General features: G+C 64.6%; 1 protein-coding gene across 1 annotated transcript; it reads right to left on the reverse strand.

Moving 5' to 3' along the window:
• Positions 1-386: 386 nt before the first annotated feature.
• On the reverse strand, positions 387-14165 carry LOC128840655 (uncharacterized). The gene is made up of 8 exons (XM_054034929.1): positions 12544-14165; positions 11602-11693; positions 9323-10662; positions 5749-5901; positions 2211-2352; positions 1511-1647; positions 918-1019; positions 387-723 (listed from the first exon to the last, which is right to left on the reverse strand). The coding sequence occupies exons 3-8, from the start codon at positions 10619-10621 to the stop codon at positions 619-621; spliced, it is 1938 nt and encodes a 645-aa protein (XP_053890904.1). The 5' UTR covers positions 10622-10662; positions 11602-11693; positions 12544-14165; the 3' UTR covers positions 387-618.
• Between the last annotated feature and the right edge of the window lie 704 nt (positions 14166-14869).

Here is a 14869-nt window from a genome sequence, read left to right on the forward strand (position 1 = left end):
GAGCCCCCCTAACAATCCTTCGGCTCCTCGCAGGTAGGAAAGCAGCATCCTCCCCCAGGGCGGGGATGGGGAAACTGAGGCACAATGCGGTGACGCGAGGAGGTGAAGGCCAAAGGTGGAGCCAAGCACTCTTGGGTCCCAGGCCTGCCTTCTTTGGTAACACGGGTGCTGGAATGTTCCGCGGGTCCTTGGCCAGGGCTGGGGGGCCTTGCCGATGAGCCGGGACCTATCTGCAGGGTTTGTGGGGCCCCTGCAGGCAAGGGGCTAGCACCGTCAGCGTCATTCCTCCCACCTCGCTGAATTCATCGACGGCCCAACCCAGAGCAGGGCGATCTTGGCCACATATCCCCCCCCCCCCCCCATCCCGCCCACCCCGGCTGTTCAGAATGAGCTGGGCTGGCAAATGAGCCTGTTTCTCCAGGGAGCAAGACAGCGGAACCCGCCTGCTGCAAGAACCCCCCGGGTACTCCACACCTGGGCACCCACCCACCCCGTGGCGCCCCTGCCAGCAACGTCCACAGCTGGATCCCAGTGCTCTGCCTCCAGGCACCCCAGGGATGCGCGCCCATCTCTGCAGCCCGTCTCCGGTGGGGGGCAGCCGTGGGGCCTGGGCTCCGCTCACTTGGGGCTGCCCCTGCTCGGCGTGTCGCCGGGCTCCGGGTTCTCCTCTTCCTCCAGGTACTGGCACATGCTGTCCACCAGGGAGTCCAGGCCCGCGAGCCCCTGCGGAGACCCAGATGTGGGGTGAGTTACCAGCATGGGAGGGCCCCGCTCTGCCCTGCTGGGGGGGGTCACTGAGCTCAGCCCACCCCCAACGCCTGCTCCTGTCCCCTGCCCGAGGCCCCCCCAGGCCCTTCGGGAGACCGTCCCCCAGCCTGAGCCATCCCACCGGTCCCCACCCCGCGGGCCCGGCTCACCTGGTGCTGGGCCAGCAGCGGGCGCAGGCAGGTTCTCATGCTTTTCCGGAAGGCGTAGGGGTCCTCGCTGCTGGACAGGCTGCTGGGGTCAAAGCAGACGCCCTGGAGGCAAGAGAGGAGTGTGGGGAGGAGGTGAAACCCCACCGGCGAACCTGCCCCCCTCTCCCAGTCACCCCGGCCCCACTGCCAGGACCCTGGGCAACAGATCATAGCTCTGAGCCCCCTGCACGATTCCCCGCAGCCCAGCACCCCCTAGGGAGCCCCCCACCCGCCCCCGCCCCGCAGCCCGGCCCCCCCTAGAGATCCCCCACCCGTGGCCCAGCGCCCTCTAGGGAGTCCCCCGCAGCATAGCGCCCCCTAGAGACCCCCTGCCCGCGGCCCAGTGCCCCCTAAGGAACCCCCGCCCACCCCCCGCAGCACATTGCCCCCTAGAGACCCCCCGCCCACGGCCCAGCGCCCCCTAGGAAACCCCCCCATCTGCAGCTCAGCGCCCCCTAGAGAGCCTCCCTACTGCAGGGGCAGGAGCGGGGGGACGGGCTGTGGAAAGTCCCTTGTGCAGAGACCAGCGGGCGTGGGAGAGCAGCGAGCCCCACCTGGGCCGTGTAGATGGAGGCTGCGCCGACGTCCCCAGGGTGGAAGTGGTGGCGTTTGCAGAACCTCAGGAAGTTCAGCACCTCCCGCAGGGCTCGAGCTCCCTCCAGGCCGGGCCCCTCGGGCGGCCGCCCCACCGCTGGGGAGGGCAGAGGAGACAGATCAGTGACCGGGACCCTGCAGGCCCAGGCTGCCCGGTCACTCCAGCCAGGGCGACCGTCCCAGAGAACGGGGACCAGGGAGCTGCCAGTGCCCACGGCTTAGACTCGGGGACCGCCGCGTCCCAGCAGGGCCAACCAGCCCCAGGGCCCTCTAGGGAACCTGCCGGAGGAAAGGGGCTGCCCAGAGAACCGCCACTCGGCTGGGATCCTGCCCCACACTCCTGGGAGCCGGGGGCCCCACTAGCCCATATCCCGCCTTTGAGAGCCACTAGGCACCCAGCCCCTCGCTTGCCTCTCCAGCATCTCAGCCGTTCCCAGAGCCAGAGCCTGACCCTGCCGGGGGGCAGACGGGCCAGGGCCTCCCCACGGCTATTCCAGCCCGACCTGGGTGGGGTGCTGGGGATCTCGGTGCTCGCCCGCCCCCCCCCCATTAACGGGGTGCTGGTGGGACACTGGCGGGAACCTCTCTGCTGCAGCCTGGCGCCCCGCGGGTGCCCACGTGCTGCCCCGGCTGCCCCCCCATGCCCTGCCGGGCGCTCACCGTGCACGTTCCTGTCCTCCATGAGGTAGAGGATGGAGCCGTTGCGGTCGTACAGGACGGCGTAGGGCACCAGCAGCGTGGGGTGTGGGGGCAGGAACAGGAAATTGTGTAACATCTTCCTCCAGTTGGAGACCACGGGCACCTGGCAAACAGAGGAGAGGCTGAGACTGCGTCCTGGGCCCCAACCAGCATCAACTGGGGCCCCTCACTCCCGACCTGCAGCCCCCTGCCAGCCCAGCCCTGGGCTCCCCCACCCCAGCTCTGCCGGTACCCCTCACTCCCGACCCGCAGCCCCCTGCTAGCCCCGCCCTGGGCTCCCCCACCCCCAGCTCTGCCAGGGCCCCTCACTCCCGACCTGCAGCCCCCTGCCAGCCCAGCCCTGGGCTCCCCCACCCCAGCTCTGCCGGTGCCCCTCACTCCCGACCCGCAGACCCCTGCCAGCCCAGCCCTGGGCTCCCCCACTCCAGCTCTGCCAGCGCCCCTCACTCCCGACCCACAGCCCCCTGGCAGCCCAGCCCTGGGCTCCCCCACCCCAGCTCTGCCGGTGCCCCTCACTCCCGACCCGCAGCCCTGGGCTCCCCCCGCCACAACCCCTGAATCCCGACCTCCAGGATACACAGAGGTCTGCTGTTTGCAGGCTCCTCGGGGCAGAGAGCCCGTCTCAGTCTGCATTCCCTACAGCCCTGAGAACAGGGGTGCAAATGCCCATTCCTGGCCCCTCCCTCCCCAAATGCGCCTTGGCTCTGGGCCGAGGACACCCCACTCCAACCCCCTCGCCTGGGCCAGGCCCTGGGGTCAGCTGCCGGGCCAGGCTCTTCCCCGGAGCTAAATCGGGCGCCGGGTTCCAGAGGCCGCCGTCGACGGCCATCAATAGCGCTCGGTTAATTAATTTGATGGGAACAGCAGGGACCACACTTTGCATTTAGTGAAGTTCCGAGAACTTCCAACCTCATCTTCATAATTGGCCTCATAAATTTGAGGAAAGAGAGAAATCAGCAAAGCAGGAGGAGGGAAAGGAGCGAGAGGAACCGCTGCGCGCGGCAGAGAAGAGAAGTGGCTCCATTTGGCGTCCTTATTTAATTTGATTGCACAGATCCATCTTCCCCCTCCCTCCGCCAGCCCCCGCGCTCCCTGCTGGATTGACCTAATCATGATAAATTCATATTCATTTCCCCGCCTGCGCCGGCGGGGGGAGCGCGCTCGTTACGCCTGCCCGCCCGGCCGCCACGCCATTAGCTCCTGCAAATATTTACTCATGAATATTAAGCTCTGCCATTAACATGCAAAACCCACTGAGGCCCCCCACCCCCCGCCACCCCAGCTCCCGGTGTCCTTCCAGGTCTCCTGCGCTGCAGCGGGTGCCAGGCAGGTGTGATTAAACATTGAGATGCTTGGCGGAGCCGGTGATTAAAGCTCGGCGCTCCCCGGGGATGGGGAGCAGAGGGCGCAGGGGCTCCGTGTGGGTCAGATCCTGGGAGGTGCTGAGGAGAGGCTCAGAGATTCTGCATCGCCCTCACCCCCCGCCAGCCCAATGTCCTAACGGTTAGTGCTGGGCTGGGTGGGCCCCACTGCTATTCCTGCCCCGGCTCCCTCTCACAGCCCAGGGGCTGCGGGTCGGGAGTGAGGGGCACCGGCAGAGCTGGGAAGGGGAGCCCAGGGCTGGGCTAGCAGGGGCTGCGGGTCGGGAGTGAGGGGCACCGGCAGAGCTGTGTCGTGGGAGTCCAGGGCTGGGCTATCAGGGGCTGCGGGTCGGGAGTGAGGGGCACCGGCAGAGCTGTGGGTGGGAGTCCAGGGCTGGGCTAGCAGGGGGCTGCGGGTCGGGAGTGAGGGGCACCGGCAGAGCTGTGGGTGGGGGAGAGCCCAGGGTTGGGCTAGAAGGGGGCTGCAGGTCAGGAGTGAGGGGCACCGGCAGAGTGGGGGTGGAGTGGGGAGCCCAGGGCGGGGCTAGCAGGGGGCTGCAGGTCGGGAGTGAGGGGCACCGGCAGAGGGGGGGAGCCCAGGGCTGGGCTAGCAGGGGGCTGCGGGTCGGGAGTGAGGGGCACCGACAGAGCTGGAGGGGGGGAGCCCAGGGCTGGGCTAGCAGGGGGCTGCGGGTCGGGTGTGAGGGGCACCGGCAGAGCTGTGGGTGGGGGAGAGCCCAGGGCTGGGCTAGCAGGGGCTGCGGGTCGGGAGTGAGGGGCACCGGCAGAGCTGTGGGTGGGGGAGAGCCCAGGGCTGGGCTAGCAGGGGGCTGCAGGTCGGGAGTGAGGGGCACCGGCAGAGCTGGAGGGGGGGAGCCCAGGGCTGGGCTAGCAGGGGGCTGCGGGTCGGGAGTGAGGGGCACCGGCAGAGCTGTGGGTGGGGGAGAGCCCAGGGCTGGGCTAGCAGGGGGCTGCGGGTCGGGAGTGAGGGGCACCGGCAGAGCTGGAGGGGGGGAGCCCAGGGCTGGGCTAGCAGGGGGCTGCAGGTCGGGAGTGAGGGGCACCGGCAGAGCTGGAGGGGGGGAGCCCAGGGCTGGGCTAGCAGGGGGCTGCGGGTCGGGAGTGAGGGGCACCAGCAGAGCTGTGGGTGGGGGAGAGCCCAGGGCTGGGCTAGCAGGGGGCTGCGGGTCGGGAGTGAGGGGCACCGGCAGAGCTGTGGGTGGGGGAGAGCCCAGGGCTGGGCTAGCAGGGGGCTGCGGGTCGGGTGTGAGGGGCACCGGCAGAGCTGTGGGTGGGGGAGAGCCCAGGGCTGGGCTAGCAGGGGGCTGCGGGTCGGGAGTGAGGGGCACCGGCAGAGCTGTGGGTGGGGGAGAGCCCAGGGCTGGGCTAGCAGGGGGCTGCGGGTCGGGATTGAGGGGCACCGGCAGAGCTGTGGGTGGGAGTCCAGGGCTGGGCTAGCAGGGGCTGCGGGTCGGGAGTGAGGGGCACCGGCAGAGCTGTGGGTGGGGGAGAGCCCAGGGCTGGGCTAGCAGGGGGCTGCGGGTCGGGAGTGAGGGGCACCAGCAGAGCTGAGAAGGGGACCCCAGGGCTGGGCTAGCAGGGGGCTGCAGGTCGGGAGTGAGGGGCACCGGCAGAGCTGTGGGTGGGAGTCCAGGGCTGGGCTAGCAGGGGGCTGCGGGTCGGGAGTGAGGGGCACCAGCAGAGCTGGGAAGGGGACCACAGGGCTGGGCTAGCAGGGGGCTGCGGGTCGGGAGTGAGGGGCACCGGCAGAGCTGTGGGGGGCAGCACCGTAGCAGCAGGGGGCCATTCCCAGCTCCAGGACCTCCCACTCCATTTTCAGCTGCTGCAACATTTGGTTTATTTTTAATTTTCAGGATCATCAGATTCACAGCCAGTGGGGAGGGGGGGGGGCAGCCCCTTCCCGGGAAGCAGAAGCCAGGAAGCTGTGGAATGACAGCGCATTAGAGCCGTGTAATGTCCTCATCGCTCACCATGGGCCGCTCTCGGTCCCCCTCCCACCATGCGGCCCCTCAGACGCCGACGCGGGACTGTCCCCTGCTGGCCGGAGCGGGCCCAGCCCAGGCCCCCTCTCCAGGGCTCTCTGGGGCTCCGGACAGGGCAGGTCCTTGGCCACGTACCTTTTTCATCAGCATGCTCTCCCCGGTGACCCGGTCCCGCGCTCGGAACCAGCGATCCGCCAGCTTCTCCGTGACGTAGAACTGCCGGCCCAGAGCGTAGTACAGGAAGAGGCTGCAGTTGGGCAGGGTCGTGGCCAGCTTCCGCCCATCCCGCTGGAAAGGAGAAGGCAATTTAATGAACATACCAACAGCCAGACTGGGTCAGACCAAAGGTCCATCTAGCCCAGTGTCCTGTCCCCCGACAGTGCCCAATGCCAGGGAATGAGGGAATGAACAGAACAGGGAATCATCAAGTGATCCATCCCCTGTTGCCCATCCCCAGCTTCTGGCAAACAGAGGCTAGGGACACCATCCCTGCCCAGCCTGGCTAATAGCCATTAATGGACCTATCCTCCAGGAACTTAACTCGTTCTTTTTTGAACCCTGTTATAGTCTTGGCCTCACAACATCCTCTGGCAACAGGTTGACTGTGTTGTGTGAAGTAGGACTTCCTTTTGTTTGTTTTAAACCTGCTGCCTATTAATTTCATTGGGTGATCCCCTAGTTCTTGTGTTATGGAAGGAGTAAATAACACTTCCTGATTTACTGTCTCCACACCAGTCATGATTTTATAGACCTGTATCATATCCCCCCTTAGTCGTCTCTTTTCCAAGCTGAAAAGTCCCAGACTTATTAATCTCTCCTCATACGGAAGCCGTTCCATTCCCCTAATCATTTTTGTGGCCCTTTTCTGACCCTTTTCCAATTCCAATATAGCTTTTTTGAGATGTGGCGACCACATCCGCACGCAGTATTCAAGATGTGGACGTACCATGGATTTATATAGAGGCAATCTGATAGTTTCTGTCTTATTATCTCTCCCTTTTTTAAAGATTCCCAACATTCTGTTAGTGTTTTTGCCTGTCGCTGCACATTGAGTGGATGTTTTCAGAGAACTATCCACAATGAACTATCCACCTCCAAGATCTCTTTCTTGAGTGGTAACAGCTAATTTAGACCCCATCATTTTATATGTATAGTCGGGATTATGTTTTCCAATGTGCATCACTTCGCATTTATCAACATTAAATTTCATCTGCCATTTTGTTGCCCAATCACCCAGTTTTGTGAGATCCTTTTGTAGCTCTTTGCAGTCTGCCTGGGACTTAAATATTTGGAGTAGTTTTGTATCATTTGGAAATTTTACCATCTCACTGTTCACCCCTTTTCCCAGATCATTTATGAATATGTTGAATAGGACTGGTCCCAGTACAGACCCCTGGGGGACACCACTATTTACCTCTCTCCATTCTGAAAACTGACCATTTATTCCTCCCCTTTGTTTCCTATCTTTTAACCAGTTACCAATCCATGAGAAGACCTTCCCTCTCATCCCAGGACAGTTTACTTTGCGTAAGAGCCTTGTTAAAAGCTTTCTGAAAGGCCAAGCACACTGTACAGACTGGGTCGCATTCACCCTTTGGGCCGCAGCGTTGCACTGGGAGCCCACGTTTAGCTGATTGTCCACCACGACCCCCAAATCTTTGTCAGAGTCGCTGCGTCCCAGGATAGCGACCCCCCCGTAGGGCTGGCTGCATTCTCCGTTCCTCCATGCGACATTCATAGATTCAAGGACTGGAAGGGACCTCAAGAGGCCATCGAGTCCAGTCCCCTGCCTGCATGGCAGGACCAAATACTGTCTAGACCATCCCTGATAGACATTTATCTAACCTACTCTTAAATATCTCCAGAGATGGAAATTCCACAACCTCCCTAGGCAATTTATTCCAGTGTTTAACCACCCTGACAGTTAGGAACTTTTTCCTAGACCTTCCTTGCTGCAGTTTAAGCCCGTTGTTTCTTGTTTTATCCTTAGAGGCTAAGGTGAACAAGTTTTCTCCCCCCTCCTTATGACATTTAGCCACATTCGAATGCGTATCCCCAGCTTGCCCTGCACCGAGGATCTGGCCTCTTCGTTACTTCCCACTCCCCCAGTGGGTGTGTCACCTGCAAACATTACCAGGGAGGATTTTCGGTTTCCTTCCCCGTCACTGATCAGAATGGTAAGTTGTGTAGGCCCAAGAACCAACCCTGGTGAGATTCCTCCAGAAACCCCCCCGCTCCATGACGATTCCCCAGTTACATTTTGAGACCCATCAGCCAGTTTTTAATCCATGTCCCGTGGCCGTGTTAGTTTGATATCGTGCTAGTTTTTTAGGCAAAATATCATGTGGTACCAAGTCAAGCGCCTGACATGGCCTTTGGGGGTGAAAGGAAACACAAGGGTCTACAAGCCGGCTGGGAACCACCAGGGAAGGCCTTGCGTCAAACCGCCTAGAGGGATAGCTCAGTGGTTTGAGCATTGGCCTGCTAAACCCAGGGTTGTGAGTTCAATCCTTGAGGGGGCCACTTAGGGATCTGGGGCAAAATCAGTACTTGGTCCTGCTAGTGAAGGCAGGGGGCTGGACTCGATGACCTTTCAAGGTCCCTTCCAGTTCTAGGAGATAAAAAAAAAAATATTACGTGAACCTCATGGAGAAATCAGGCTTCAGGGCATAAACCTGCAGGGTCAGGAAGGAATTTTGACAGCAGCTGTACAATTAACCAGGTGCATTATGGGGATTTGGCCTGACCGTGGGTCATAGGTGGGATGCTTGCAGACCAGGCACCAGCTCGCCTGGGCACTGGCAAATACACAGCCAGAGTCCAGCTCACCTGCTAACACAGGTATTCGATTGCTCAGCAGCCGTGTTGTGTCTGTGACTGCGAATCGCCGTACAGGAGAGGGGCATTAACCCGAGCGAAGAGCTGCGCAGAGCGCAGGAGCTCCGGGGCTGGAGAGTGTCTCGGAGGCTGGGTTACCGCCCTGCCTGGCCACACCCAGAGTACTAGGTGCAAACGCTGGCTCAAGTCACAAGGGGGAACGAAGCGGGTCAGAACATAGGAGCTGCCAGGCTGGGTCAGACCAAGGGTCCATCTAGCCCAGTGTCCTGTCCCCGGTATCCGGCCAGCGCCGGCTGCTCCAGAGGGAAGGAAGAGAACAGGGCAGGTATGGAGTGGAGGGAGCCGGCTCGCCGCTGTTTGGGTCCAACAGGGAAACCAGCAAGAGGCTTGGCGTCAGCAGCAGGCTGCATTTAAAAAAGTGCAGGACTAAGTGGCCGGGGGCTGTGGGTTGGGATGGGGGCACCGGTGGGGAGGGGGAGGCTGTGGGTCAGGATCAAAGATCGCAGAGCTGGGGCAGGGGAGGGGGGGAGGGGAGTATAGGGCTGGGAAAGCCGTGTGGCGGGGGGGGTGTCAAACCAATGAGCTCATTGGATCAAGGACTGTCCTTTCCTAGCTGCGTACCATACCTGGCACATTTGGGGCACTCCTGTAATCCTGGGGTTCTCCACCTTTTCCATACCAGGACCCCCCCCCCCATCTAGTCACGACCCATAGCAGAGAACCCCTGCTGGGGGTCACAGCTACTAGCAGGCTCAGGGACGCAGGGCAGCAGCCGGCCGTGGGCACACGGGAGAGGGGTTAAGCCCGAGCCAGGTTCCTCGCCCGCTCAGCTCCCTGCCGGGCACCCGCCGGGCGAGTTGTCGGCACTCACCATGGGCAGGATAGCCAGCCCCAGCGCCGCATGCTCCTCCACTCGTCCCAAGACCAGGCCCGAATCCAGGAGCGAGAAGCAGCCGCCCTCGGCGTCCAGGAACGTCCGTCTCAGCTCCTCCAGGAGGGACAGGCCGCACGCCTTGGTGAGCCTCCCGTAGGCGTCCTCCACGGACGTCTTAGTGGGAGCGCTGGCACCCGCGGGCCCCAGGTCCCCGATTTGCTGGGCCTGGCTGGCCGGCTCCTGGGAGACGGGCTGGCTGCTTTCACGGCCCGGGCCAGCTGAGCCAACAGAGCTCCTGGTCCCCGGCCGCTTCCCCAGCTCAGTGCCCCGGGGCCGACTCGTAACTGCCTCCTCCTCTGTCCTGCCAGGACCTTCCAGCGGCAGCTCCTCTTCCCGTGGGTCTGCTGAGGTGGGCTCTGGCTCAGGGGGGGCACACGGGGCCAGCCCGCTCCCCACTGGATGGGGGATGTCCCGTGTCCCTTCCCGGCCGATCACCAGCTCCCTCGTGCCCTCGCTCAGCGCGATGCTGCCGTCCCGCCGCGGCTTGGCTGCTGTTTCCGATGTCAAGGGGTCACGCCCACGGCCTGCGCCCTCAGCCCGGCGTGTGCCCGCCCTGCCCGCCGAGAGGCCAAGAACTGCGCTGGGAGGGACGCCCGCACAGTCCTGCTCTTCCCGGACCCCACAGCGACTCTCTGGTGGAGACACATCCCGTCCCGGCTGCACGGGGCAGAGCCGCGCCTCAGCCCAGGGGGAGCAGCCTTCTCGGATGGGGGGCTTCTCCAAGGCCAAGGGGGGAGCCGTCCCATCCTCCAGCCCTGGCTTGGTCTCTGGGGGCTCCCAGAGCTCTAGATCCAGGCCTTTGAGGCCCCCGCACCTCCCTGGCTCTCCCCAAGGCCCGCTGCTCAGCCTGGCCGGCCCGGTGGGCAGCTCGCTGGGCTGCAGTGTGAGGCGGGGGTCTCGGTGCGGGGGCGCAGAGCTGGTCCCGAAGCTGAACGGCAGTGTGGACTGGCCAAAGCCCTTCCCCGGGCAGGACCCCGGGGGCAGCTTGGGGTAGGGGGCGTTCCAGAGCCGGCAGCCGGCGCCAGGCTGGGGTCCCGTCTGCAGCTTAGCGAGGCTGCAGCAGCGGCAGCCGGCGGGAGAGGGGGGCCCCTCGTAGCCCGGCACGGGCAGCGCCCCCGTCTCGCTGACGGCCGTCTTGATGGCGTGCTGATGGCTCCGCGTCCCCCCCGAAGGCAGCAGCGCGGCGGTGAGGTCGATGTCGGTCTCCGTGGTGATGGGGGACCCGGTGCGCTGCATGGTGACCCCACACAGATGGTGGCTTCCCGGCAGGAACAGCCCTGGGAGGAGACACAAGGGACAGGGGTGACAGGCGCTGGCCTCGGGGCTAGCTAGGCGCTGGGCCTGCGGGTGCAGCCCGCTCCCCGGCTCGGGTGCAGCCCCAGGGCCCGTCACTGACCCGTCCCCTCAGCAGATCTCCCCAGCCTGGGGCCGAGGGGAAGCTCAGGGTCTGTTCCCACCCTGGGCAGGTCCCCAGCCCTTCTGGGGACGCGGTGCATTCTCACTGCTCCCTGGGTACCCCCCACCTACCCCAGCCAGCCCTGCAGCGACCCCTCTAGGGCGAGGGGGGTTTGGTCTCCCAGTCCCGTTCAGTCCTCGGCCCCCTCTTGGGGTCGCCAGCAAGGGGCCTGGCTAGTGCCCAGCGTGGGGGCTGTTTGTACGTGGACACCCACTCCCCGGGAACCGGGCAGTGCGCGACCCGCTTGGCACAGGTCACCAGTGGTGGTCCGGCCACCTGCTGCTCCCTCCCGGCTGCCCTGACGGCTGAAGGGGGCTGATTTGCGGGGAGCTGGTGGGCAACCAGGCCCCAAGGACGGGCTGCAAATGAGGGAATTCCACAAGCCTTGTCCGCACACGGACTCGGCAGAGCGGCCACAAGGGGGTGCCATTCTCACACTGATGTTCACGGGCCGGGGGAGTCAACGGGACAGCACCGTAGCCACGGCTGGGAGCCCGAGGGGCCAGGCAGGGCCTGGGGACCCCCCGCTGCCTGCCTCAGCTCCGTCCTAATGCTTTGAGAGCAAGAACAGGTGAGCTGCTGCGCCGCAGGGCCCTGCTGCCACTCCGGCTGCGAGCTTCCTCCCCACAGTGCCCTGTCAGTAGCAGGGTCAGTCCCCTTCCGGGAGCTGAGTCTCCATTACCTGGACCCGTCCCCGTCCCCGTCCCCACCCCTCCATCGCTCGCTCTGTTCTCAGAGTTTTCCCCACTGAGGAACTTACTGGATTCTCCCTGACCTCACTGGCGCCCAGGATCCGCCCCACGAGGACACCCGCTCACTCGCTCATGGCCTTGGCGCCGATCCGGGGGTCAGCTGCAGAGAAAGGGGAGTGTCAGTGGGGGAGACGGCTCCTAAGGGGTGGCCTGTGCCCTCCCTCAGCTCTGGGCCTGGCATGAGCAAGGCCTCAATCCTGCCCATCAGAGCAAGGCCCAAGCCAGATCCAGCCACCCGATGCGAGCTCCCTGGCAGCAGTGCCCCGCCAATGCCCCAGCACTCCCCAGCTCAGGCCCCTTTTCCGGGAGGCCTAGATGGGGCCCTGGCTAAGGCTCATCTGGTTCCAGCCTGATGGGAAGTGCCCGAGAATCCGCCCCCGACCCCCCCTCACACACACGGCCTATCCTCACACCCAAGTGTTCAGGGAAGCGCCCGAATCCGAGTCGCACGCCCCAGACTGCCTGCACCAGAGCCTCGCTGCCCCTTCCCCTGCACGGTTACCCAGGATCACTCTCAGTCCCTGAAAACCCCATCAGTGCCAATGTGCCCACCCCAGTACCCCAGGCTGTTGAGCAGAGCCCCATGGGGACAAAACGCCGATCCCCTCCTGCACAGGCCCTGACCCCAAAGAGAATCCCCATCCGCTGTTGGCAGTACAGGGCCAATGACACACAGCACAGTGGCTCCAGCTCCATCCAGCAGAGGGCGGCGGTGGCACAGCACCCTGGGTGGCTTATTGCCACATTCTCCCCCTACCTAGGGACAGCACTTGGCTGTTTTCCAACCCAAGCGCACAGCCCCAGATCCAACCCCCCTACCCCACTCCCCACCCCCAAACGCTGGTGCCGGAGTCTGCCGCACAGATCCAAGGGCCTTCTCTGCCACATCACCGCCCAACTGCCCTTGGCCAAGGGCCTGCACGAAACCCCCAGGCAGCAAGACCCGTTACCTCGCCCTGAGATCCTCCGGCCTACGTGCCGTAGCCCAGGCCCGAGCGCACCGACTCTGCGGCAGGCACCCAACTTCCTTCCTCTCCACCCTGCCGGGGAAAAGCAACAGCGAGACCGAGAGGGGAGGAAGTGCCGCTGCCAGACCCTAGACAAGCAGCCCTGGCTGGACGCCGCCCCACGGAGCCTGGCCCGCAGCGGCCTGTCCAGCCCCCGACAAACTCTGGGCTGGGGAAGCTGCCCGTCCCAGGGGAGCTAAGGAGCTGTGGGACATCGGTGCCAACCAAGTCCAGCCAGAGCAAGCCCCAGTCGGATGGAAAGCGAAAGCAGCTCCCGCCCGTGCGCATGTGCAGCCAACTCCGGAGGCTGGGTTTTGCCAGCTGCCCTGGCTGCGTGCCCAGAACTGGCCCACGGCTTGTTAAGGTCCCCGGGCGGCTGCATGGGCGGCGTTAGGTGGACAGGGTCGGTTTGCTGATCGCTCCCTCGGTAGTGGGATGGGGGTCCTCGTGGGTTAGTGTCCCCCTGGGACCAGTCACTGAACCGGGGCTGGGTTCAGAACACCCCGAACCGCAGGGTCATTGTCTGGGGGCGCCGGGAAAGGGGGATGGAGACCCTGCGACCTCTGTGAAGCAACGACACAGATGAGCTTTGAGCTCAGCTTCTGCGGCAGCAGCCCAGACAGGAAGGTGATGGGCCCTTTAGCAACGCCTAGGCAGACGCCACAGCAGGGTAGGGGGTCCAGGCCTGTTTCTGCCCAGATCGTCCCCGTGGCACAACGGGGGCCCAGAAAGGCCACGGGCATTGCCTCTCTAGCAGGTTGGTGTCTTCTCCCAGAGGGGCCCGGCCCAGAACGGGAACTCAGGCCTCGTTGCCTGGCTCTTCAGGTCCCAGGGGGTGGACGGGCTGAAATCCCGCTCCCTGCACCTGCCCAGCTGCCCGGGGGGTGAAGCGGGGAGCCGACAGGGAGCGAGGGGTGAGATTGGCCCAGGGAGGGATGGGCTCATTCGTGAGGTTACAGCAAACTCGGAACAGGGCCCAGCGCCAGCATCGCATGGAGTGGTGAGAAGCGCTGGGCACATAGCGCCGGCTGTCCTCGTGCTCCGTGTCCGGAGTCACCCCAACGCCTGGGGGAACCGGGAGGACCTGCCGGGCCAGCGCCCCTCACCCGATCACAGCCCCAGGCAGACGGCCGGGCTTGGCGGCTTGGATCAGATCCTGCCGCTCGGGGAGAAAGGAGCGGAACGAAGACGGACAAAACTGCTACAGTCGCTACGCTGGGCGTTCGGCCCCCTCGAGCTAGCCCCAGGGGCTCCCGCCTTCCGGGAAACATTCAGCGGAGACAAGACCGAACCGGGGCGGGGGGAACGGCAGGGAGATTTGCAAAGCCCAAGGAGGGGCAGCTTGGCTCAGCCCTCCCGGCCTGGGGCACCCTGCCACCGAGGGCTCCCTCCTTGGCAGCAGAACCGCCCTGAACGAGGGCCGCGGAGCCAGCTGGCTCCGGGCCCCAGCCACGCCCTTCCTGGGCGCCGGGGGGCTCAGATCCACCCACCCAAAGGTCTGGCAGGTCCCTGCGCTGGGCCAGGGGGACCCGGGCCTCCCCCACCAGCAATGGGAAGAGGGCGCAGCCGCGCAGCTTACCCACTCCCAGCCAGCCATCGCCGCCCTGGCTTCCTGTTCCCACCCCCGCGGCCGCTCACAAACACCAGCCGAGCTGGAGCTGACGAGCCAGCCTGCGCTCGGCCTACACGTCGCAACTCGCAGCCTGGCGGAGAGCCGAGAAGCCCCACGCAGGGAAGGGAAGGGCTAATGGGCGAGCGCAGGCACCGCGGGGGCTTCTGGCTCCGTCCCAGACCCACTTCAGCTCCTGGAGGGGAGTCGTGGGAGAGGCTGGGCCTTCCGGATGGGTGTGAATTAACACCTGGGAGTGTCAAGAACTGATGGGGCAGCTCTGCCGGTGGCGCCCCCCAATCCCGATCCGCAGCCCACTGCTGGCCCAGTCCTGGGCCTGCCTCCCAGCTCTGCCGGTCCCCCTCAATCCCAACCCGCAGCCCTTGCTAGTCCAGCCCAGGGCACCCTTCCCTGGGCCGATGCCAGGTCTGAGCAGCAGATAAATGCGCCCATTTCCCAGGTCCCCGTTCACCCCCCAATTGCAGACGGGGGGGGGGGGGGCTCCACAGCTAACACCTGGAGCTCTGGGGGGGTTCGGCGGCTACGTCCACACAAGGAGCTGGTTCCCAGCATACCGCACTGAGCTCTGCGGGTACCAAGGGCAGCAGCGGCGGAGGCTCGACTGAGCCGTGGGCATGTCCCTTGACACGGTTCGGCCGG

This window comes from Malaclemys terrapin, chromosome 7 (assembly GCF_027887155.1).
Source record: "Malaclemys terrapin pileata isolate rMalTer1 chromosome 7, rMalTer1.hap1, whole genome shotgun sequence".
Lineage (NCBI taxonomy): Eukaryota > Metazoa > Chordata > Testudines > Emydidae > Malaclemys > Malaclemys terrapin.